Source organism: Opisthocomus hoazin, chromosome 1 (assembly GCF_030867145.1).
Source record: "Opisthocomus hoazin isolate bOpiHoa1 chromosome 1, bOpiHoa1.hap1, whole genome shotgun sequence".
Classification (NCBI taxonomy): domain Eukaryota; kingdom Metazoa; phylum Chordata; class Aves; order Opisthocomiformes; family Opisthocomidae; genus Opisthocomus; species Opisthocomus hoazin.
Window position 1 is genome coordinate 68,221,303 of NC_134414.1, and position 25,371 is coordinate 68,246,673.

General features: G+C 41.8%; 1 protein-coding gene across 1 annotated transcript in view; it reads right to left on the bottom strand.

Annotated features, from left to right (window-relative positions):
* NALF1 (NALCN channel auxiliary factor 1) overlaps positions 1-25,371 on the bottom strand; it is a 525,082-nt gene that overhangs the window by 12,840 nt on the left and 486,871 nt on the right. The window contains exon 2 of the mRNA XM_075424562.1: positions 3,604-3,775. Coding sequence (XP_075280677.1) covers positions 3,604-3,775 — 172 coding nt within the window. The remainder of the gene's footprint in view (positions 1-3,603; positions 3,776-25,371) is intronic.

Consider the following 25,371-nt stretch of genomic DNA (forward strand, 5'->3'; position numbering starts at 1 on the left):
TCACACTCGTCTGCACAAAATACAAGTTCCAGTGACACACAGCTAGTATAGCATCTGCTCTCCTTTTCCCACTATCTGCTTTCATTGGAGGTAATCAAGTAAGACATTCTCAGGCTAGAACACTTCTTATTCATTATACCAGCCCTTCAGGAATTTCCAGGAAGTCATTATTAACCCATATTATAAACTATAACTTTTTTTTTTTTTATTTTACTGTTGTCAAAGATAACAATGACTGCAAAATATCTTGGGCAAAAAATAGCCAGTCCTATGTTTTTTCTCAACAAGTGGACCCTCCGAGGAAGGGTAAAACCTTTGTTGGTTTTTCTTTTTACAGCCTCCAGTACTTCTTTTTATTACAGCCTCCAACCCTGAGAAAAACCTGCCCTGAAAGAAAAATAGTATGTGGGTTCCCTGTCCATTGGTGCTGCCATGCCCTGACTTTTGCTGCTGTGGGACGGGAGTGGCAAGAGTAGGCGGCAGATCAGAATCGCTACGGCAGCTCCCAGCGTTGCTGCAGGCATGGAGTCACCCCAGCCTCTTATCTAGCTGCAGGTCGAAAATGGCATGCAATGTTTGTATTTATATCCTGTGCTCTGTGCTGTAGTCAACACTAAATGAAACCAGCTATCACCGGTACACCTTTTCCTGCTACTTGCCTTCCACTGTGTACTGAAATGTTTTGTAGAACTCAATTCTCTGTCTTTCCATTAACCTGAATCTGTACGGGACCTTAGAGGAAATAGTCTGCTACCATGTAGAGGAGGAAGGGAAGTGCTTATTATAAAATTAATGCTTCTAAGATATTGTTAAAGAAAATAAGATTCCACAAATTCTTAATATTTGTCAGAAATAAATCATCCTATAAGCAGAGCGACTCCTTTTTTTCTCCAGACAATATTTTATAATTAACAATGTTTCTTAGCTAGCCAGTTAGACTTTCATTAGTTTTGTGGGGAAAAAAAAAATTATACCAACATAACCCAATTCAGTTGCTGTTGGATTTCTCTGAAAATGTAAGTCAAAATTTAAAAAAACTATCTATAGCATTTCTCTCCATGGGATACCATTGGAGTCAGGAGCAACAGAGATATTAAAGCCTAATCTAAATGAGTGACAAGGTGTGGCAAAATACTGCTCATGAGGAAACCCGGAACAAAAAGTGTGCTCCCACTGTGTTTCCTGTAGCAGACCTCAGTGGTGACCAGCTTCACAGTGAATGGAGACACCAGACAACCAGCTATAACATCTAAGTATCAAACAGAAATACCTTTGACCTGACTCTTGATTCTTGCCAATGAATTTCACCCACCCCAGGAAAAGCAGGAAGAGTAGCTAGAAATCCCAGAACATGTCTGCCAGACAGGAACTCATAGAAGGTGCAGCAGGCGAAGAGACCTCTCCAGACATGGGTGACCTGCTTTCAGTTGCTTTTCTGCAAAAGGAGTCCAGATTAACTGTCAAGCCACAAGCTATGCTGAGGTAGAGTATTTTGTCTGCTGTTGAACTCACTGTACCTTGTGTGAAATTATTCTGTTTTCGTCAAGCTGCAGAGAAGTGTAATTTTTTAGTCCCACAGCAAATATTCATCTAATTTCTCATTGCTTAGTGGCAGGAAGTGCTCTTACAGTGAATTGCTGATTAGTAAGAGGGTGGCAATGGGCCTGTATTCCAGACAAAGTTTGAACTGCAGCCTTGTATCTCTCCTCAGCATCTTCTCTCGCACACAACTGCCCAGTGTCAGCATGCTGACACCTAAGGATCTGTGAATACAAGCCCTGCTCTGCTGATGCTGAGGCTCTTGACTCGAGTGGACACAAAGTTCAACCAAATACGAACCAGTGGACTCCTGAGATGAGATTCAGCTCACCCTAATTTTAAGTGTCTGCAATAAGACTTTGGTGAATAACAGCAGCTACAGCTGATAGAGTGCAGCCAACAATTAGCAGGGCTTGAGAGCTAGTCAGCTCATCAGGTGCAGATGCCGTCTTAGGCTGAATTAAATAGCTCTCAGCTCTACTGACTACACCAGATCTTCAGTGACTCTAGTGAGAGCTTAGTCACAGAGTTTATGTGTAGACACCCACACTACTAATAACTGATTTTATGAAATAATTATTAAGATGGTTTTATTAATTGTTCTTTTCCACTGTGTATATGTGCAAGTGTGCACATGTGCATATGCATGCACACACACACATATGTATTGTATACATGTTGTAAATAAAACTGCCCTGAGTCTCTCACTTCAGCTTTTACTATCCTATCTTAAACTGTAAAATACTGCTCATTCGCTTATGGTGTATGCGTATTGGAAGGCTATTTATATTTACATAATGCATTGAAGCACCATTACCCTATTGATGACTACCAAATTGTTGCTCAGCTTACATGTCATTACAGCCTCTTTTCCATATGGATGGATAACACTTGACCACGTGCAATAGGCTTAATCTTCAAGAAGAAATGCAGTAAATATCTTGTTACCAGAACTACCCTAAATCCAAACACAGGATAGCAGGTGAAGCGAGTTGCTGCAAACATTATGCCTGCCTCTGAGATTGTATAAAGCATTCATAAGGTTTCACATTATACTCTGTTTTTAACTAGCTCACCTTGGGAAATATATTTAGTATCAAGCTTTCCAGTGCAGGCCTAATTTAAGGTGAAGTTCTCTAATTTCAGATATTTAGTCTAGGCTGTCAAACAATCGAAGTGTTGAAATGTCTTTTTACTGATTTAGTGGGAATAAGTTACCTAAATGTCTTCAAAATTCTCGGATAATATTCTAGGTACCAGAAATCTGCAGATAACATTGATACAAGCTGAAATTCTGTGTGGATGACGCCCAGCCAGTCCTGAAAAAGGTATCTGAGGTACTGATAGAGGAGATTGAGATGTACTAAAGGTATTTCTTGCTTAGCATGTCCTCTCTGGTTGAATCTTTCTGGGATAATGTTTGAAGAAGAATGGAATGTAAAAGTAACCATAGAATTTCATCAATCTATGCACAGACATATATTAGAAATATCATTTAAAAGTAAAATACTCCCAGAATGTAACAAGAGTCAAGAAGAGACAAAAAGATCATTTCTTCACAGGGGAACAACTGATTCATAAAAATCTTCACTAATGAAAGGCCTTCTCTTAGACACTTACCTTCCAAGAGCTGCTGCACTGTTTTGACTGCTATACCTCAGATTCTTCACTCTTCTGATGTAAGAATGCAGGTGAACAAATGTGAATGTACTAAAAACTGATCTCGTGTTTATCTTTTTTTTCCTGAATATTGCATGACACACAGTCTTTTTTCTCCGAGTACTACACGGCACAGAGCAACAAAAATCCTCCACCAAATTATTAAGCAAAAAACCAACCACAGCAAATTTCTTCTAGAAATTTTGTTTTATGAAGTTAATGATTGTGGCAAGCTGTTCAGTAAATGTATATTACTAAATCTGGGCTCAAATCCTAGCACCTCCAAAAATCTTTGTGATGAGGAAGACCTTCAGGCTCTCAGAGCTAATGGAAGAAATATCGTCCACCCACTTCTTCACATTCAGACTTATGAAAACAAGTGAAATTAGGCTTTCTATACTATACCTGTACAGATGAAACTTGATAGTCCTCCATAGATGACATCATCATTGTCTGGTAATATAAAGGGACACCTCGTCTGAACCTCCAAACAGTATTGCTTGCAAGGAATTCTGTTGCTGCAGTGAAACTGTGTGACTTCAAAATACTGGGAACAGAGCCAGGCTTTGTAGACAGTCTGGAAAAAGAGAAGAACCAGAAGTATAGATGGATGACAATAGTACTGTCATAATTAGAAGAACATACTGTATTACAGACCTACATTAATGCTGCTTCTGAAAGCAAATTTTGAGAGAATATCACCTGTGTAAAACATACACTTATCATTTGACTATTCTCCCAATTCAGAAACGAAAACTTTAGCCAAGTTACTTAAAAGCAACAGTTAGTCAGGACTAGGCTTATGCTAGTATTTTATCTTAGTTTGTAAACAAATATTACATGAGCCTTTTTATTGGACACACGCACACATGCCACACACCCCTGTCCCTGTACTTTATCATATACAGAGATCCTAACCTCATTTGGAGCTGGTTTGAGAAAAATTTATGGAAGTAAGTGCAAGAAAGAGTTGCTGGCTCAGGCCAGCTCTGTTCTCTATATCAACTGAAGCTAAGCTATCAGATTGCAATAGATGGTGCTGCTTCCCTTCAAATAAAACCTTATCCACTCCACAGCATTAAAACACTCTTTAGGGTTCCTGAACACCAACAGCTGTAGGCTAGGGGATAAATCTGAAACAGTGAGGACCAGTGTCTACATATGGGAGCTAAAAGGAACCCACTGAAGATGCTGTCATCTGATGGTGTGTAGCCATGGCTGCAGGACCTGAGATTATTACAATTATTGTCATCACTTAAAGAGAAAAAACAAAATAAACATGCTGATTTTAGTTTCTTTTCCCTGTTCCCTTCTAAGCAATGGTCTTTGTCATAAGAACTGAACAAACCTTTTGGGCACAGAAAAATTTCACATGTGATTATACAAAAAACGATTGGACATCACACCACAAAGGTGATAAAAAACTTGTATGACTGAGTACAGAGAGGTTTGCTTGTTTCTCATTTTATTTTCCATTTATCTGTTTTGAAGTACATTATTTACTGGTTAGATACTTATCTACGTAGTTTTCTAACAATTTCCTTTTGTAGTCATTCAAAATATCTGAAAATCTTAGTAACTACATTTCCTTTGTCACAGGCTGAAAAGCAATATAGCCAGCTGATGATTTTCCTTCTGCCTAGACCTGTTTTTAATAAAAGAGGAAATTTAGATTAAATTTTTAAGCACTGAAAATTCAAAATCTGACACCTGAAAAAAGCAATCCATGAGAGAGTTGGGTTTGATTTCAGTATGTTTCATCTCTTCAGTTCTAATTCTTATTAGTGTTGGCAGTAGGTTAAATTATATAATTAATTTCAATGTATTAGTCCTAGAATCACAAAACTTTTATCTTGGCTTGTTTGCAACAGTGGCAGGTATGGGTAAGGTAGCTAGGTGACAAAGTGAAGCCTTTATCACTAAGCTATGGTTTGTGATTGTGTCTTGATAGCAGCTTTTGCCTACTGCATTTTGTAGAACATGTTTTTTTCATTACAAATTCAATTTTAAATGCTTACTAAGGTTTCTTAGCCACAGTAAATGATTAATGAGAAGAAAGATTAGGTTATGTGTTTACTTTTTGCTCTTAAATAAACTTCTAAACAGCAAGCAGTTTTCCCAGTGTCGGCTATATCCCCCACCACATTTTTAAGGCTTCACATGCTGTATTGACACCTACAACAAGAAAAGAAATAAAGTAATTTTTTTTCTATTTTCATTTGTCAGTGAGCATAGTCTATTGGTTGGAGACAGGAACACTGGCTCTGATAACAGATAAATATTCACAGATGTTCCTTCCTGAGCACTAACACTGTAGGTCTGTTCAGTATGCATCCATATTTTCTCTTGACAGAATATATCTAATACTAGTAAGTTGGTTTATGAGTTATATTTGAAAATTTACATCAGTTTATAGGGACTGTAGTGAACAGCACACCATACATAGGAACAAGAAAACAAACAAACTTACTTGTCTACTTCAGCAAGAGAGGAAATAAATGTTTACTCAAGAGCAGAAGTGAATAATGCAGTCATTGGCTTCTGCGAACTTTGTTATGCATCCAGTCTCATTTTGTACACATCATCTTCCTGCCCTGATTCACAAATCCTCAGCTTTGACTCAAAATTATGTTTGAACTCTTGTCCGTACTTTTAAAGAATGCATTAATGTACCTGTACCTGAGATCTACTTCTCAGATAACTGTCTCCCACTCTGCATCCTTTTTATTGCAGCCTCTTTCAATCTTGTCTGCAACCTATGTCGAGATTTTTAATATGTTGGTCCTCGTTTTGCTCCTTTTTGGCCAGTAAGGATACATGGAAACTAAGAGTTCTGTCTGGATATGAACTTAGGTCATACCTCTCTTTGGGGTGAGATGCTGATATTTATGAGTCTTCCTACCTCTCTGCTCTGGTTTCTTCAAAAGAAACTGCAGACAAGATATCTCTGCAGAACACTGTAAGATCTCCAAGAATTGCTAAGTGAAACCCTCAGGGCATACTGAAAACTAGCCTAGATGATAGGAGATATCGGTCTTCAGCCCTTCCCAGAAAAGTCCTCCATTTTTCCAGGTCTTTTTCAGGGCTGACAACTGTCATGAAAGAGTCTGAGTACTTGGAGGAGCCAACATCATGGAAAAGCACCAACTTAACACTTGGGTACTTACAGTACAGCTGAGGTGGAATTTAATGTCACATTTGGATAAGGAAAAAAAAGGGGTCATAGACAGATTTGAGCACTAGAGAAGGCTCCCCCCATAGTGCCTAGCTGTTAGCCCAGAGATTCCACAGTTTTAGCCTGTGCTAACTCACACATTTCCAGACAGTGCCCAGCCACCATCTGGGAAATGTCTTATTTCAAGCACTGCATCTAGAAAGCAGTTTTGACGTGGCCAGGCAGTTTTCTGGAAAAAAAAGGAAAAAAAATGCAAACGTCTGCAGAAGAACTGCCCTGGGCTAGATGGTAGACCAGAGAGTAATTCCTCTCAACTCTTAATAGTATGGATGTGATTTAAGTGCCTACTTTCCCAACAGATACCCCAAATAACCTCTCCTATCCTTCTTGTACATCTTAGACTTTCTAGGCACCAAAGGCTTTACACAGAAATCTTCCTTTCTTGCCTAAGATGTGTTACCCAAGAGGGAATACAGAAGTGTAAGAACTGATCTCATATTTTTGCATACCACTCACTGCTCGGCAGCCTTTGCATGAGTCCCACGGCTGACCCAACTACGTAGATCCAGAGCAGTCCAAAGTCACATCTTTGTTTCAATGGTTGTGAAAGGTGACTTCTTTGACTTAAATATTAGAAGCCCATGACGTGGAACCGAATTGCATTGAAATTTATTGAAATTTTCCTAATATCAAAGGAGTTATGCTGGCAAGGCAATTATGGCCTGTGATCAGCCAGTATTCCTTCTTATACTCTAGAAAATATAGGTTTGGGTTGGTTGGAGTTTCTGCTCTATCTCCTAGCACATCCTAAATGCTGATTTCCAGGGCCTCAAAACATGCACTATATACAACAAGGCCTGAAATTATCAATGACAATACTTATTTGCTTGTATTTTGAGTATGATGTGCACTTCACAAACTATGCTTTGATAACAGGATATTTTTCCTTTTTTAAAGGACATCAATGGCCAAATCCGAAAATTTGTAATCACAATAAATGCTCCTCTTAAAAAATATTGTGTGTAGAATATTCTAAATTATTAGTTACTTTTTATTAGTATTTTCCTAAGCAATTTCTAGTGTGTCATCTAAAAATGAACACTACTCATCTAAATGGAGAAAATAAGCTATGTTACATATGTTAAGTTTTTCCTGTCTTGAAAATGGTGCAATTATTTTTAATCTTATTGAAATACAGAATATATTGTATATGACCATCTTGAGGGAAGTTTTCTTCTCCTTTCTTTCTGCTCTTCCTGTAACCAAACATTGCTTCTGACTGGCTTTCCCCTCCTAGCCCCCCCTTATTTCACTTCTGTTCTGAATTGTATAATATCAGCTGCTAAAGTTAATTGATCCCTAGGTATCTGTGAAAAATAAAGACAAGACTCCCATGCTTTCTTTAAAAAAAATGAGAAAAGCATATTTTTTATTAAAATATAAAATATTCCTTCCATTCTTTTCCGTGTCAATACTTCATTCTTGAAACCTACGAACCCAGCAAACAGTACATCCTCCTCTCCAGCATTAGCAGAATATTCTCTTTCTTTCTCACATAAACTATGGCATAATGCGACAGATAAATAACTCTTACTTCTGGAATATATGTCTACAAAGTAGCTTAACTGCATGTATGGGAAGGCTTTACAGTGGCTTCAGCAAAATACGAGTCACTGAGAAAAGGTATAAAAGATCTTATTTGAGGACATTGGTACAATACTATCTTTGTCCTCCTGTGCTGGCATAATTTTTGCCAAAATCCAGCCTTCCTTCTTAGGGAGATGTTATTGCTCCAAATCAAAATAAGTAAAAAAAGAGAAAAAAAACCCACCACCCCAAAATCTAGAATGATAGCACCTCTTGTATCCAACCTGTTAGCTACTACCTATCAGGCAAAAATGGTCACATATAAGCATCAACAGTTTTGTGTGTGGTGTCATATGGGAAAAGGCCAGTCTGCCTTATATAGTCTAGGAAAACATTCACAGCTGAGTAAAATGCCTCTCTACTAGGCTTCCAAGACCCATCCCTTTTTTCTAAAGTCTAAAGCTTAAAAACACTGTGTTGCAAAAGATAGCTGATATGAGTTGTTCTGAACAGGAAAAACTAATAAAATGTTGGAGCCAATGGAAAATTCATAAATGCACATTTTTACACAGTGTTTTCCCTTATCTCTCATGTTTTCTGTTTCCTTTTTCAGTATGGCATGCATTCACTCTGATTATAAGTGATATTATGACACTATATTCAGGCTACTTCTTTCATTCTGCCCTCTGCACTTACGTTGGGTTTTGTGTGATGATAGAGAAGAGATGGAAGGTGGATGTGAGGAGACCATGTATTTAAAAAACAGACAGGGAAAATCCTCCAGATTTTCCATTAAGTAAGGTGTTCTAGAGAAAATATTATTGTTTCTTCAAAACATGCAGTTTCTCAAAATTCAAGTCAATATAACTAATGTCTTGGATTACATTTCAAGGAAAGTAAAGAGTGACTGTGACAGCAGTAGATGGGTCTTCACTTTATTATATCCTCAGCTAAAGAAAACAAAACCAAAACTAACTCCCAACGTGAAGTGAACTAAACTGGGTTATAAGATTGGGAGAGATATTATTTTGGTTTCGACTGCCGCCGGCAACAAAAGCACCACGCGGCCGACCCTCCCCCCGCCGTGGTGCGGAGGAGAATGGAAAGAAACAGGCAGAAACTGGTGGGTCGAGGATAAGGGCAGTTTAACAGAACAGCAAACAGAGGGAACAGGAACAACAACGAAACAAATAAGGAGAAAAACACGACAAAACAGATCGCAGAACAGACCCGCTCTCCCGGACAGGACCGGCGCCGCACCCTCCCGAGCTGCGAGTGAGTCCCCGCTGCGCCACCTCCCCCACCGGAACCCAGCGTGACGGCACATGGTATGGAATACCCTGCTCTGTTTGGCCAGGTGGGGTCAGCCCCCACCCCCCAGCTGTGCCGGCTGTGCCCCTTCCTGGAGTCCGGTGAAAATTAACCCTGTCCTGGCCAAACCCAGGACATTATCCACCCCTTATTCCATACCATCTACGTCATGCCCAGGTCCCCCATTGTCCAGCTCATCACCATCACTTCTTCTGTCTCCAGATATCATTCCCTTAGTCTATGGATCATCACTCTAAAGTGTCCATTGAGTTCATTTAATCCATGACTTCAGGCTCCATCTGTCGTAATGGTCTTCCGTGGCAGGAGAGGTGATGTATGGTGATGGGCAGTCGCTTGCTGCATCCGGAGCTCACGACTGATGTATCTGGTGCGGCCCATGCCCACAGTCTGCAGGAGATGTTGATCCTGATGAAGTTGCTGGACGCCATTTGTTGAAAACCAGGTCCAGTTCCATCATCGCTGTGCTCTGCTAGGTTCTCATCAAAAAAAGTCCATCCTTCTTTAATCTGGACGATTCTTACTATGCTACTACTGGTACTAAATATAACAATTATAACAGTGATAACAGACTGTGACGGGGTTATTTAACAAATAACTTTATACAATTTATTTATGGACTATTCTTGCCCAAAATCAAATCCCCATGAGGTACACATCGGACTTCCCCATCCTTCCGCATTACCCACCAGGTACACCCAGGTCCTTCAGCAAAAGCAATCCCGCGGATGGGCTTGCCTTTGCCCGAGGCAGGACTAACCCAAACCGTCTTCCCTAACATGTTCCGTATGTGCACTACAGGGACTTTATCCCCTTCTACGGGGCGCTGAGGTTTTGACTGGGCAGGACCAGTCCGGTTGGTGGATCCCCTGGTGTTAACCAACCAGGTGGCCTTTGCTAAATGGGTATCCCAGTTTTTGAAAGTCCCATTCCCCATTGCCCTCAAAGTGTTTTTTAGCAGCCCATTGTACCATTCAATCTTTCCCGAGGCTGGTGCATGGTAGGGGATGTGATACACCCACTCGATACCGTGTTCTCTGGCCTAGGTGTCTATGAGGCTGTTGTGAAAGTGAGTCCCGTTGTCCGACTCAATTCTTTCAGGAATGCCATGTCGCCACAGGACTTGTCTTTCCAGGCCCAGGATGGTATTCCGGGCTGTGGCATGGGGCACAGGGTAGGTTTCAAGCCATCTGGTGGTGGCCTCCACCATTGTGAGCACATAGCGCTTGCCTTGGCGGGTTTGTGGCAGTGTGATGTAGTCAATCTGCCAAGCCTCCCCCTATTTATATTTTAGCCATCGTCCTCCATACCACTGAGGCTTTACCCGCTTGGCTTGCTTGATTGCAGCGCATGTCTGATATTCATGGATGACCTGTGCGATGGTGTCCATGGTCAAGTCCACCCCTTGGTCACGAGCCCATGTGTATGTCGCATCTCTTCCTTGGTGGCCCGAGGTGTTGTGGGCCCACCGAGCTATAAAGAGTTCACCCTTATGTTGCCAGTCCAGATCCACCTGAGCCACTACAATCTTAGCAGCCTGATCTACCTGGTGGTTGTTTTGATGTTCCTCAGTGGCCCGACTCTTAGGGACGTGGGCATCCACGTCACGGACTTTTACAGCCAGCTGCTCCAGGCGGGCGGCAGTATCTTGCCACAATGGGGCAGCCCAGATAGTTTTGCCTCTGCGCTGCCAGTTGTTCTTCTTCCATTGCTGCAGCCACCCCCACAAGGCATTGGCCACCATCCAAGAGTCGGTGTAAAGATAGAGCACTGGCCACTTCTCTCGACTGGCAATGTCTAAAGCCAGCTGGATGGCTTTCACCTCTGCAAACTGGCTTGACTCACCTTCTCCCTTGGCAGTTTCCGCAACTTGTCGTGTAGGGCTCCATACAGCAGCCTTCCACCTCCGCTGCTTCCCCACAATGCAACAGGACCCATCCGTGAACAGGGCATACTGTTTCTTATCTTCTGGCAGCTGGTTATATAGTGGGGCCTCTTCAACACGTGTCACCTCCTCCTCTGGCGATGCTCCAAAATCTTTACCTTCTGGCCACTCCATGATTACGTCCAGAATTCCTGGGCGACTGGGGTTTCCCATTCAGGCGCGCTGGGTGATCAGCGCGACCCACTTACTTCATGTAGCATCGGTGGCATGATGCGTAGAGGCGACCCTCTCTTTGAACATCCAGCCAAGGACCGGCAATCGTGGTGCTAGGAGGAGCTGTGCTTCAGTGCCGACCACTTCTGAAGCAGCTCGAACGCCTTCATATGCTGCCAGAATCTCTTTTTCAGTGGGAGTATAGCGGGCCTCGGATCCTTTGTATCCCCGGCTCCAAAACCCCAGGGGTCGACCTCGAGTCTCCCGTGGTGCTTTCTGCCAGAGACTCCAGGTTGGGCCGTTCTCCCCGGCTGCACTGTACAGCACGTTTTTAACATCTTGCCCTGACCGGAACGGACCAAGGGCTACGGCATGAACTATCTCCCGTTTAATTTGTTCAAATGCCTGTCGTTGCTCAGGGCCCCATTCAAAATCATTCTTCTTCCAGGTCACATGGTACAGAGGATTTACAATCTGGCTGTAATTTGGGATGTGCATCCTCCAAAAAACCACAACACCCAGTAAGGCCTGTGCCTCCTTTTTGCTGGTTGGTGGAGACATAGCTGCTATTTTGTTGATGACATCTATTGGGATTTGATGGCGCCCATCCTGCCATTTTATTCCCAAAAACTGGATCTCTTGACTTTACTTCGCTTAATGGCAAAACCGGCTTTCAGAAGGATCTGAGCTATTTTCTCCCCTTTCTCAAAAACTTCCTCCACTGTGTCACCCCATACAATGATGTCATCGATGTACTGCAGATGTTCTGGAGCTTCACCCTTTTCCAGTGCAGTCTGGATTAACCCATGGCAAATGGTGGGACTGTGTTTCCACCCCTGGGGCAGTCGATTCCAGGTGTACTGGATGCCCCTCCAGGTGAAAGCAAACTGTGGCCTGCACTCTGCTGCCAAAGGGATGGAGAAGAATGCATTAGCGATGTCAGTTGTAGCATACCACTTGGCTGCCTTTGACTGCAGCTGATATTGAAGTTCTAGCATGTCTGGCACGGCAGCACTCAGCGGTGGTGTGACTTCATTCAGGTCACGGTAGTCTATTGTCCGTCTCCACTCTCCAGTAGATTTTCTCACTGGCCATATGGGACTATTAAAGGGTGAGCGAGTTTTGCTGATCACTCCTTGACTCTCCAGCTGGCGGATCAGCTGATGAATGGGGAGAAGGGAGTCTCGGTTGGTACGATACTGTCACGGGTGCACCGTTGTGGTTGCGATGGGTACCTGTTGTTCTTCAACCCTCAGCAACCCCACAACGGAAGGATCCTCCGAGAGACCAGGCAAAATGGACAGCTGTTTAATTTCTTCCGTCTCCAAAGCAGCTATGCCAAAAGTCCACCAATACCCCTTTGGGTCCTTGAAATACCCTCTCCTAAGATAGTCTATGCCAAGGATGCACAGAGCCTCAGGGCCAGTTACAAAGGGGTGCTTCTGCCACTCCTGCCCAGTAAGGCTCACTTCAGCCTCCAATACACTCAGCTCTTGGGACCCCCCTGTCACTCCCGAAATACAAATGGACTCTGACCCTTTGAAATCTGATGGCATTGAAGTACTCTGTGCACCAGTGTCCACTAGAGCTTTATACTCTTGTGGATCTGACGTGCCAGGCCACCGAATCCACACCGTCCAATAAACGCGGTTGTCCCTTTCCTCCACCTGGCTGGGGGCAGGGCCCCTTTAATCCTGGTCAGAGAATTTTCTGCTCACCTGCTGTAGAAATGACTTGGAGGTCCCCTCCAGAGGATCAGAATCAAGATCAAACTGTCTGCCTTGTCTGGAGAGCTGGCTGGTGGAAACTGGAGTGGCATTTTTCCTAACAGAATCCCCTTTTGTGATTGTTTTACCTCGCAACTCACGCACTCATGCCTCTAGACTTGAGGTGGGTTTTCCATCCCACTTCCGCATGTCCTCTCCGTGGTCACACAGGTAGAACCACAGGGTGCCCCGTGGTGTGTAGCCTCTGTATTCCCTCTCCTGAGCAGAGAAATGCTTGCCCCTAATAGCTGAGACACTGGCCCGTACAGGTGGGGAGTAGGATATATTCTCTTTGATTTGCCGCACCTCCCAGGCCAGTTTCTCCACAGCTGAGACAAGGGAGGAAGAGAGACTTTCCTCATATTGCCGGAGTCTGACAGCCACCTCATCCACTGTTGGTGCCTCTTTACCTTTCCAGTCTACTATTGCCAGTGAGTCGGCATATGAGGAGGGTGCGCTCTGCACAAACTTCCTCCACATGGATTGTGAGCACTGGAGTTCATCTGGGTCTGTGGGTACCTGCTCATCGTCTGTGTCACAGTAAACCAGCTCCCACACAGCTAATTCCCTCAAGTACTGAATACCCCTTTCCATATTGGTCCACTTGCCAGGATAGCATACAAAATCGTCACTGAAGGGGTATCTCTTCCTCACGCGTGACAGAAGTCTCCTCCAGAGGCTGAGGACTTGTTCCTTTTTCCCAATGGTCTTGTCAATGCCCCCATCCCTGGCCAGGGATCCCAGTTACTTGGCTTCCTTGCCCTCTAATTCCAAGCTGCTGGCCCCGTTATCCCAGCACCGCAGCAGCCAGGTGGCAATGTGCTCGTCTGGGTGGCGACTGAAGTCTTTCCACATGTCTCGCAGCTCGCCCAGGGACAGGGACCGGGTGATGATCTCTGTCTCTATCTCCCGTGATGACCCTGGCTCATCGTCATCCCTCCCGGAGCGATCTGCTCTCTTTGCGTCTTTCTTTAGTTTTACGGGGGCGACTGCTACTGGCACAGGTTGGTCATTGGGCTCAGCCGCGATGCCTGCAGCTGGAACTGGGGCTGGAGCAGATGCTGTGCCCGCTGGGGAAACCGAGGCAGACCCTGCAGCTGTGGCTGCAGCAGCCGTGGTGCTGGTCGGGGGGACTGTGACTGCCTGCTGGGCTGGAGGGGCTGCAGGGCCGGCTGGGGGGGCAGCGCCAGCCACAGTGCCTGCTGCTTCGTTTCCCCCCCTTTCCTCTTTAAGGCACTGAACAGTGTTGAACAGGGCTCGGTAGGCGTGGGCCAGACCCCAGCACGTTGCAGTGATTTGTGTCTCTCTGGAGTTCCCAGGGTGGCAGCACACTTTTTTCAGATATTTTACCAGATTGTCCGGATTCTGTACTTGCTCAGGGGTGAGTTTAAAAAACACCGGGGGTGTCCACTGCCCTAGATAGTTGCCCATGATGTCCCACACACCCAGCCACTCACAGCTATCCGGCCCTGGGGCAGGTCTCTGCACGATGTTCTTAATGACTTGTTTAACCCTAAACAAGACCCAAAACCCATTCAGGAGGCAGAACAAAAGGAGAGTGCTGGCCTGAGCATCCCACGGGTACTCGAAATTCTCAAAAGCAGTTAGGGCCAGCCTGAGGGAAAGAGGGGGGGCGAAAGAGTTGGGGAAAGTATCCCGTTCGGTTTTCCCCACAGATTGGGTTTGATTATTCACAAATTCTAAGACATAGGACCCGAGGTACGGAAATGACCGCAGTGCCGCATGCAAATACAAGCCTAATTTCATGCACAGTGATGTTATCATGTCATAAGTTGATATCATACAGTACAGCAAAATCGTTATCCTGATCTTTTTTCCCGAGGTAACAAACAGCACGGCGACAAACACATACAGCAAGTAAGGATTACGTAGCAGAGACATTTGATCAAAGTCAGAAACATTTTTGACCAGCGACTATTTAACACAGAAAAATGCATATAACAAAATTTAACAAAATTTAAGAAAGCTGTTCTAACACACACTGCTCCGTTATCCCTGCCCCACGTTTGGGCGCAAATTTAATGTTTTGGTTTCGGCTGCTTCCGGCAACAAAAGCGCCATGCGGCTGCCCCTCCCCCCACTACGGTGCGGAGGAGAATGGAAAGAAACAGGCAGAAACTGGTGGGTCGGGATAAGGGTAATTTAACAGAACAGCAAACAGAGGGAACAGGAACAACAACGATACAAACAAGGAGAAAAACACGACAAAACAGATCGCAGAACAGACCCGCTCTCCCGGACAGGACCGGTGCCGCACCCTCCCGAGCCGCGAGTGAGTCCCCGCCGCGCCGCCTCCCCCACCAGAACCCAGCGTGACGGCACATGTATGGAATACCCTGCTCTGTTTGGCCAGGTGGGGTCAGCCCCCACCCCCCAGCTGTGCCGGCTGTGCCCCTTCCTGGAGTCCGGTGAAAATTAACCCTGTCCTGGCCAAACCCAGGACAGATATGTAGATTATAGAGAAAATATAAGATTTCACAACTATCAACAGTTTTTGAAGAAACCAGAGGAAATCTAGTGATTTTCATACAAAATCAGAACTTCAGAAGACAAAAGCGTAATTTTTATTAATAGATATTTTGTGAATTTAATTCAAGCCACCAAAACCAAACACAACATACATTTTAGATTTGTTAAATTTATAATTTCTGATATGTATTATGACCTTGTATATATATTGCATGTATGTAAAGCAGAAAAATAATTCAAATAGACTTGTGTTTTCAGCTGTTTTGGGAGACAACAAAAAAGTTTGAGAAATCACAGTTGTTAACAGAAATCTGGCATACTGTTGTCAAAGAATGGAAAAAAATCCATGTTATTCTGTTGCTTTTCTTAGCAACGTTGTTGTTCTTTCTTACCAATGGAAAGAAGACAGATAAATGGGATTATTGATGCATCATGGCAACCACATACATACAGTAAATAACTGCATATATCTAACTATCATCTCATCTTTTCACCATCACCCAAACTTTAGGCACTCTATATTTGAAAGACCAACAGTCCTGGCTATTAGACAAGACATTATGTTGAAAAGATAGTATTACATAAGAATAAAGTAATCTTTCATGCACAGAAACATAACTACAAAATCTCAGAAGGGTTTAGTGGTAATTTTTCTCACCTAAATAAATTAAACCTACATTACTTTGTTCCTGTAGGAAAACACTAAATATACTTTTGAAAAAGTGCACCAATCAATGTTGGTTTTATATACCTGTATTCACACGCATGGATGCAGAACAATCATCCTAAAAATCTCCTTGGTATTTTAAAATTATTAATAATATAATGATAAAAATATATTATTCATTAGACAGATTAATTCATTATTTGGAATTCATTTTATTTCTATTGTACAAGTTTCTAGCCAACGCCTGGAAGCAGAAAGTTTTTTATGACTTCAGAGACCAAGCACCCATCACAAATAACCAGTGGCAGCAATTCAAGGAATGAACACTTTGTAAACAAAACAGACCCTAAACTGCATTTGCTTCTCTAATCATTGCAGATAAAAGATGGATTCAGAGCTAAGAAGAAGAAAGCGAGGTTGTGTGGAGAATTATTAGAAAATAACAGTGTGTGCTTTTTCTCTAAGAGCATCAGGAAGAGCACTTATTATTGTACATTTCTGGGGAATAACAGTCCAGATATTGTCTCTTTCTAAGATATTTTCTGTCTCATATCACAGATGAGGTTATCATAGAATCATAGGTTGGAAAAGACCCATAAGATCATCGAGTCCAACCATCCACCCAACACCATCATTCCTACTAAACCCTATCCTGAAGTGCCACATTTACACATTTTTTAAACACCTCCAGGGATGAGGACTCAATCGACCTCCCTGGGCAGCCTGTTCCAATGCTGACCACTCTTTGAGTAGGGAAATTTTTCCTAATATCCAATCTAAACCTCCCCTGATGCAACTTGAGACCATTGTCTCTTTTCCTATTGCTAGTTAGTTGGAAGAAGAGACCAACACCCGCCTCACTACAACCTTCTTTCAGGTAGTTGTAGAGAGCAATAAGGTCCTTCCTCATCCTTCTCTTCTCCAGACTAAACAGCCCCATCTCCCTCAGCAGCTCCTCGTAAGACTTCTTCTCTAGGCCCCTCACCAGTCGTGTTGCTCTTCTCTGGACACGCTCCAGCACCTCAATGTCCTGCTTGTAGTGAGGGGCCCAGAACTGAACACAGCACTCCAGATGCGGCCTCACCAGTGCCAAGTACAGGGGCACGATCACCTCCCTACTCCTGCTGGCCACTCTGTTCCCGGTACAAGCCAGGATGCCAATTAGACAATGTCTCAGATTTATTCTTTCCAGTCTTGAAAGACCATCAGACAGAACTATTAGGTAATATGGCTGCATCATTTACCTAGAGAGGGGTCAATATTTGCTGCCCACAATGTGTGCAATATTGCCAGGTAGAACAGTGGCTGACCACAGCCCTGGTTATTACACTAGCCAACTTGCAACTGGCTGTGCAACGGTACAATATTAATTTTAGTTGTATGACCAGTATTTACTAAGACTGCAAAATGATGGGAAGATAGAGTCATATTACTACATATTTATGCTCATAGTCTTTCTCCCTCCCCCTCTCATTATCTCACACTCATACATGCACAATACATGTGATCCTAAATAACCTGATTTCTGTCAAAATAGACTGAGTACGTAACCTGAATCATCTGAGTCACACTATGTGACATGTATCAGTGGAATAGAATGGAAAAGCTCAATCAGCTTCATTCCCTGCCAATTCTTCATAGTTTTCAAGAGATGAATTCAGCTCTCTTCTGCCTCTTACCCCGCCGTTCTTGACTGCCATTGCTATCACAGTTCTTAATGAACAGTGAGAAATTTCCAGGAAGTACTTACTTTAGTTATTCTCCATGAAAATTACTTTATTTTTTCCTCACTGAACAAAAATGTGATGTTACTGGCTGGTTTGTCAAAACAATAATACAAAAGGGAACCTAGAAATCATCCCATAGCTCTTACTGTGTACATGTGGAGGGTGGTGGGAGGGAAAGCATGTAGGAAGAGGGAAGTCACAACAGAAACTCTCAAAATGGTAAATTTTCTGAATCAAAAAAAATTTTAGCAGCTTTGCGCTGAGGCTTTGCAATTGTATTCATTCCTTAGTATGAAAATGAAGCGTTCAGATAGAGAACAACTTCATAATTTCACCTACCAGTTGAAAAAGAAGAGACCCCTCATGAACTTCAGAGGGGGTCTGTTCATTGACATTTTCAACCACATCAGGAAATTGTACTTTATTGCGATAAAGGAATTAACATCATTGCCTTGAGAGTGTTGTATGATTCCAGATCAACTTCTCCCAAAACTTGTGAGCAATTTGAGCTAAATTCTGCGGTCTTTATGCATATTGAGGAGTATCTCAGGCTGTGACTGACTAATCAGTTGATTTTTCCAAGAATATTAATGGAATAACTTCTTACGTAACCTGAGCTTTTTCAGAAGAATTGGACACAGAAATGGCATTCATTAAAAATATATATGCATATAAAAAAAATCTGGGTTACAGAAAAGTATGTGGCCTTCATGTATTTAGTGTGTTCTACCCCTGTGGTTCCCAGCCCATGCTGACTCACTGACAACAGTGAATAAGCTGTGTATGGAAGGCAAAATCCTTCTTTTCCTGTCAGTATTAGTATACTAATTTCTGTAGCCAAAAGTAACCTTAAAAATTCTAGTATGCAACATACCGCTTATATGCAATGGGTGACGTCTACTTCACATGCCTAATCTATGCCTGATTCGTAGAGTTATGACTGTATGAACTATTTAAAGGCATTATGTGTGCATTTAAAGTTAGAGCATATGTTTAAATCCCATGCTTTGCTTTTTTTTGAGTTTGGGTGAATTGTTGCCTCTATGTGGTATTACAGAATCACAGAATCACAGAATGGTAGGGATTGGAAGGGACCTCTGTGGGTCAACTAGTCCAACCCTCCTGCCAAAGCAGGGTCACCTACAGCAGGCTGCAGAAGACCTTGTCCAGGCGGGTCTTGAATATCTCCAGAGAAGGAGACTCCACAACCTCCCTGGGCAGCCTGTTCTAGTGCTCTGTCACCCTCAGAGGGAAGAAATTCTTCCTCCTGTTCAGACGGAACTTCCTGTGCTTCCTGTGACATTACCACAATCAATAATGTTGTCTCTTTTAGGGTTTCTATCGCCAACCTTCTATGAAATATTTTTAAAGTATCTACTTCAGTTTAACTTCCTTTACTTCATTTTAGTTTATTTTAGTATCCCACAGCCTGAAAGGGTAGGGTCACCAGGTATATTAGGGAGCTAAAAATAGTGGTAGTTCTCTTCATGAGCTGAGATGTTGTCAATAACTGTTGGAGAAAACATTCTAAGCCTTCACTTACCCAAACAAAGACATCCACTCATCCACTCAGACCTATGCCTGAACATTGGCCAGGCAAAGATGATCAAACAATATATATAGGAAATAAGGGGATGAGATCTTAATGCAGTTATGGGTTTCACACCAGCAAAGACAGACCTCAGAGGAGCAAGCCTATTTCTTCCTGTGATAAAGCTTTTGCTGTAAAATTCACTTTAAATGTTATGCATGCTGTACAGCAGGGAAGTAATAGCTGCTGTCACCTACCAGCTAACACACTGTCTGTGCAGTGCAGTCTCTAAAAGGTTTTTTATATTTGGATCACCAGGGTATTATATGTTGGTTTGAGTGACAGTGCATCTTCTGTAAGAAGCATTTGGGTCAATCTCAGTGTCTGCTTTGTGCATCAGGACATGAGATATCATGTTGTACAAGCAGAGATGTCTTATAGATAGCTTACGAGTGTATTTTATATAGACTACACAACCAAAATATAGATGGCTAACTGGTACAAGATCTGATTAAGTCTGACAAAGGTAGTGTTACAAAAGTGAACTCCCTCAGGAACTTTGTCAGTTTTGAATAGTAAGGACTGCCTGACTTCAGGAAAACTGCATTTTGCATGTGTACTTTGGAATAAAAATCAGCTCTTGCAGAGACACTTCTGCCCATGAGAGCTGCAGCACTACTGATGATGTTTCTCTTCTGCTGGCCTTCATTCCCAGTCCTATTCTGAGACCATGGGCAGCCTCAGGATAGGGCTGAGTAAGCACACGAACAGCGCAGTAATAGTGACTGGGTAGGAGAGATCAATCCTTCGTAAGGCATCTTTGCCAATGAGAGTCAGTGATCCCGTCATGTGACTAAACTTTCTTCATTACATGCAGAAGAAAACATATAACAAAACAGTAGCTTTCATATATGTTGTTTGCTGAAAATAAGGTATTTCACAGGAACAGGCTTTCCACGGACAAAAGTTAAAAAAAAAAAGTTGTTTTCATTTTATTTCAACACTATCCAAATCAAAAAATTTTGACTGGGGGAATATTTTTCAATAAGGTTCAAACATTTATTTCCAAATAAACTATTGTCATTCTGTTTATACAGCCAAATATTGCTCATAAAACATTCATTTAAATACAAATCACACTCTTTTGTATTTTATTACATTAATATTGACTCAAAGATGTTCTGCTTTTTGGTGAAGTTACTTTGTACATGCACACACACTCACACCCGCACCCACAGCTTATTTTTCCCTGAGGAATTCTACTTTTTGGGTTTGTTTTGGTTTGTTTTTTTTTTTTCAATCAGATCCACAATGAACACAAATTAACAATCCTAGTTTCCTGTAGAACAAACATAGTATTTTCCAGTTATTCCATGCTACTTGCATTTTTAAAATTCCTTGTGTTAAAAGACCGCATGAAGAAAATAGAACGTCTGTTTCATACTGTGGAAAGTTATGCCTGAAATTTACAGTAATTTGGGAAAAAACACATTTGTCTGGTGGTTATTCTAACCTTTGATTTTATTTATATTTTGTTCTAATGAATACTTTCTGTACCTGCATGGTTGGAATATCATAAGATACATATTTTAATATTTATCTAGAAGATCTTGATGCCAGAGAATATAAACAATTGTATTACAGAACAAAAACTTCTGGTGTTTCCTAAATGATGGTAAATTAAATAGGTAAACTTGTTTCTTTCCCTATTTTACCTATTGTATAAGAATTTCATTTGAAAGGCATGCATGCTATTTTATTTGAAGGTAGAGGAAAGCTAAAACAAGGTTGGAATTTGTTTGCCAGAACATTGTTGATCTTAACTTCAGTTCATATACTGCATAACAAGAGTTCTTGTAACCAAATACAAATGAAAGGAATGACAAGCTGCTCTGCTTATATCTTTGTTGTTCATATCGGAAAAGACAACTAGAAAGATGCAAATATGTCAGCTCCTAATACAAATATGTTTCTTTGATTACGGAGAAGTTACTGCAGAGAAGATTGCATCGATGTCTCACTGTCACTTTGGTATTCTTAAAAAGAAATTGGACACAGATATAGAAGAGATCTATAATGTTCCTATCTGTCAAAATAAATTAAATTTCTGCAAGGACCAGATGCTGTGTGAAAACCAGATCCATCAGCCCTATCTTTCTGGTGATTAATCATCCAGTCAGCTGGGGTCATCATAGTGATTAACTTCACTGTTGTTTTATAATGCCCTAAAACCTGAACTCATCATCTGTATCAGAATTCAGTCTTAGCTCTTACTTAACACCGCAAAGAAATTTTCTTTTGAAGATCATAAACATCCCTTTGGGTGATCTTAAAGGAAATTGAAAATTAAGTAACTAATTACAGAAATTAGTAGTCTGGTAAAAAGTAAAAAGGAGGCACTATCCTTTGATTTTCTGAGCTTAATAGTACTCCATCTGATAAGATACTGTACTAAAATGTTCAAATGACTAAAATAAAACAAATGAATAATCTTTAGAGTGTCTGATCAGCTTCCCTGGAAGATCTTAGGACTACTGACTTTGAGTCAGTTAGCAATGGGCAAGGGCCTGTTTTAAAATTTTACTGTCTGTTCTAAAAATACATCAGAATTCATGAACCAAGGAACATGTCAAGGCTGGAAAGTCTTTGTGTTCAACCCTGCTCTCCATCACTTTTAAAGTCTATATAAATAGAGTAGTCTATATAAATGACAAAATGATAAATCATACTAATAGTAGTATATATAAATCAGCTCAACATGACATTATTCAGAAGATTGGTACTGCTGACTACTAGTGTATGCAGGAGGCCAGGACAGTCTCTCTCTTCATATCTTCTGCTTCCTCAAATTAAGGACCTGATTGTTCTGCCTAGAAACTTCCAGTGTTGTTCAGAAGAGACAATTCCTTATGGGCCTATCAACTTTCAACAGCTGATGCAGATTCCTGGCAGATGAGGGGACTTGTCATAGGCTGATACAAAAAGAAATATTTTTCTGTTCCTTGATTTTTTCATTCCATTTGGAATTACAACCTCTTTAAGCATAAGACTTGTTAAGTTTTGATGTGAAATTTTCATCTTGATCGCGGAGGCTGAAAATTTCTCTGTCTAAAACCAAGTAAGCGTCTGAAAATTCAGTAAATAAAATGACAAAAGCTAGAGACAAGGAGCCAGTGGATCCAGAAGAAATATGAAAATTAAGACACCAGAGGTAAGAAAAATGCTTTAGAATCTGGAATCTATTTAAAAAGCAAAAAATCCCCAGAACTCATAACAGTGGAAGGAGCCTGTTATAGTGTAGACTCGATTAAGGATGTTATTTGTATTACCAACTCAAGTTTATTTTAATCACGGTAACTTGAAATTGATTAGAAGGACATTATTGTGTTGTAAACTATCTAGAGACAAAACAGACTGGCCTTACTCTTTAGACACTTTTGAATGCAGGAACAGGTTCAGAGACATCACTGCACTAGGTTGCTAGACCCAATATCCTCAAGTCATGCTACCTCTCCCCCTTTAATGTATAGATTGATATAAAGACCTCAGAGTTGTGTGCTGTTGTTATGACTTTGAAGTGAGACATCCAGACATCTGAAGACAGTCAGTGCCTGAGCAACCGCCAACAAAAGGAGACAGGTACCCCCTTCTCACAGTTTTTTTCTCACACAGCTCTGGTCTGAGGCAACAGCTGCACCAAAAGCTGACTTGAGCCCAGGCAGGAAAACCTTGCCTAGATGGGGATATATATGGAGATATATATGACACTGCAGCCAGAGCCATGAGAGTTTGTGATCATGCATTCGATAAATCTTATTTTCTGGGAGAGCACGATAAGCTCTCCAAAGACTTCACCAATAATCATAGAATCATAGAATCATTAAAGTTGGAAAAGACCTCTAAGGTCTTCAAGTCACCCCAACACCACCATGCCTGCTAAACCATGTCCTGAAGTGCCACATCTACACATTTTTTGAACACCTCCAGGGATGGGGACTCCACCACTTACCTGGGCAGCCTGTTCCTATGCCTGACCACTCTTTCAGTAAAGAATTTTTCCCAAACATCCAATCTAAACCTCCCCTGGCGCAACTTGAGGCCATTGCCTCTCGTCCTATCTCTAGTTACTTGGGAGAAGAGACCAACACCTGCCTCACTACAACCTCCTTTCAGGTAGTAGTAGAGAGTGATAAGGTCTCCCCTCAGTCTCCTCTTCTCCAGACTAAACAACCCCAGTTCCCTCAGCTGCTCCTCATAACACTTGTTTGCTAGATCCTTCACCAGCTTTGTTGCTCTTCTCTGGACACGCTCCAGCACCTCAGTGACCTGCTTGTAGTGAGGGGCCCAAAACTGAACACAGGATTCGAGGTGTGGCCTCACCAGTGTGGGGGTCAATCACCTCCCTACTCCTGCTGGCCACATTATTCCTGATACAAGCCAGGATGCCATTGGCCTTCTTGGCCACCTAGGCACACTGCTGGCTCATGTTCAGCTGGCTGTCAGCCAGCACCCCCAGGTCCTTTTCCACCAGGAAATAAGTTCAACAATAAGCTCAACCAAGAGTAGACGTCCCAGGTGAGGAGCTTCCCTGATCTGGTGTGAGCGTGCAAGGGATTAGACATTTGCTGCAGCAGAATGAAGCTTGTTATTACAGGAGACTGCAGAGCAACAGGACAACTTACACATACATTTTTTGTCATTTCACCTGCCAATCTGGTGATCACCGGCATAGATACTGCAACACAATCTTCTCACCTCTGATTTCCTAGCAGAGTTGGAAGCATCAAGTGTCTACCTAAGGGTCCGTGCAAACTGTCAATAGTTTGGCCCACAGTGACAGTTCACATCTATAAATTCATGATTCAGAGCTCTTACACCATAGAAAACAGTATTCATGAGACTTCAAGCTTTTAAACACCTTAAGAAGCCCTTGTTGCTTTTTAAGTTTTTGCTTTCTCTGTAAAATCTCACCATAATATAGTTTGAGAAATCCCTTGAAAGCAGCAAGCGTACAAACCCCATGTTCCCTCTAAGTTTATAATTCATCAGCAGGCTCATAGTTCATTGGCTGTCTTTGAACTTTATATATATTAAACCTCCCATTACTGGGTTTACCATGGAGAGAAATTGAAGTGTATTTTTGGTCCTTTCTACTACATTTACACATGTATAAGGGTAATAAAAAAAAATTTAAGATATTTAAGATCCCATCCAATTATTCAAGCACTACTGTCATATACTGTGCCACACAGGTAGACAGATTGCTAATTCAGTTGAACGCAAAATTAAATCTTTGTCAGATAAATTCTCCACCATTAAGAGCAAGGTTGGAAGCAGAGAGTATTGCCAGATATTCTTGCTGACATTCTGAGACTAAAGTGAAATTTCTCAAGTACTATTAACACTATAATGCTTATTCAAATACCTAGATTTATCAAGTTTTTCCACTTAAAATCTAATACATCTTTTATATCCCCTGAAATTGTAATGGTTCTTTACCACTTTAAGCCACTTAAACTTGATTATTGGTAAATTCAAAGGAACAAATAGAAAGATGAGATATTGAATTGTAATTCCATTGAAGGCAAAACAGTGACTGACTGGCAGCTCCTGGAAGGAAGAAATAGGTCTAAATCCTCCAAACCTTGTTGTATTTTCAGAGTTTCCAACAAAGACCCAGGAATACTCAGTGATTCCAGCCCAAGGGTGTCAGCTTTCAGCATTACTATACAATTCTGCAGAAGAAATAGCTGATTTTAGTAATATATACAATGTATATGACACTTCTCATCTTCATATTGCC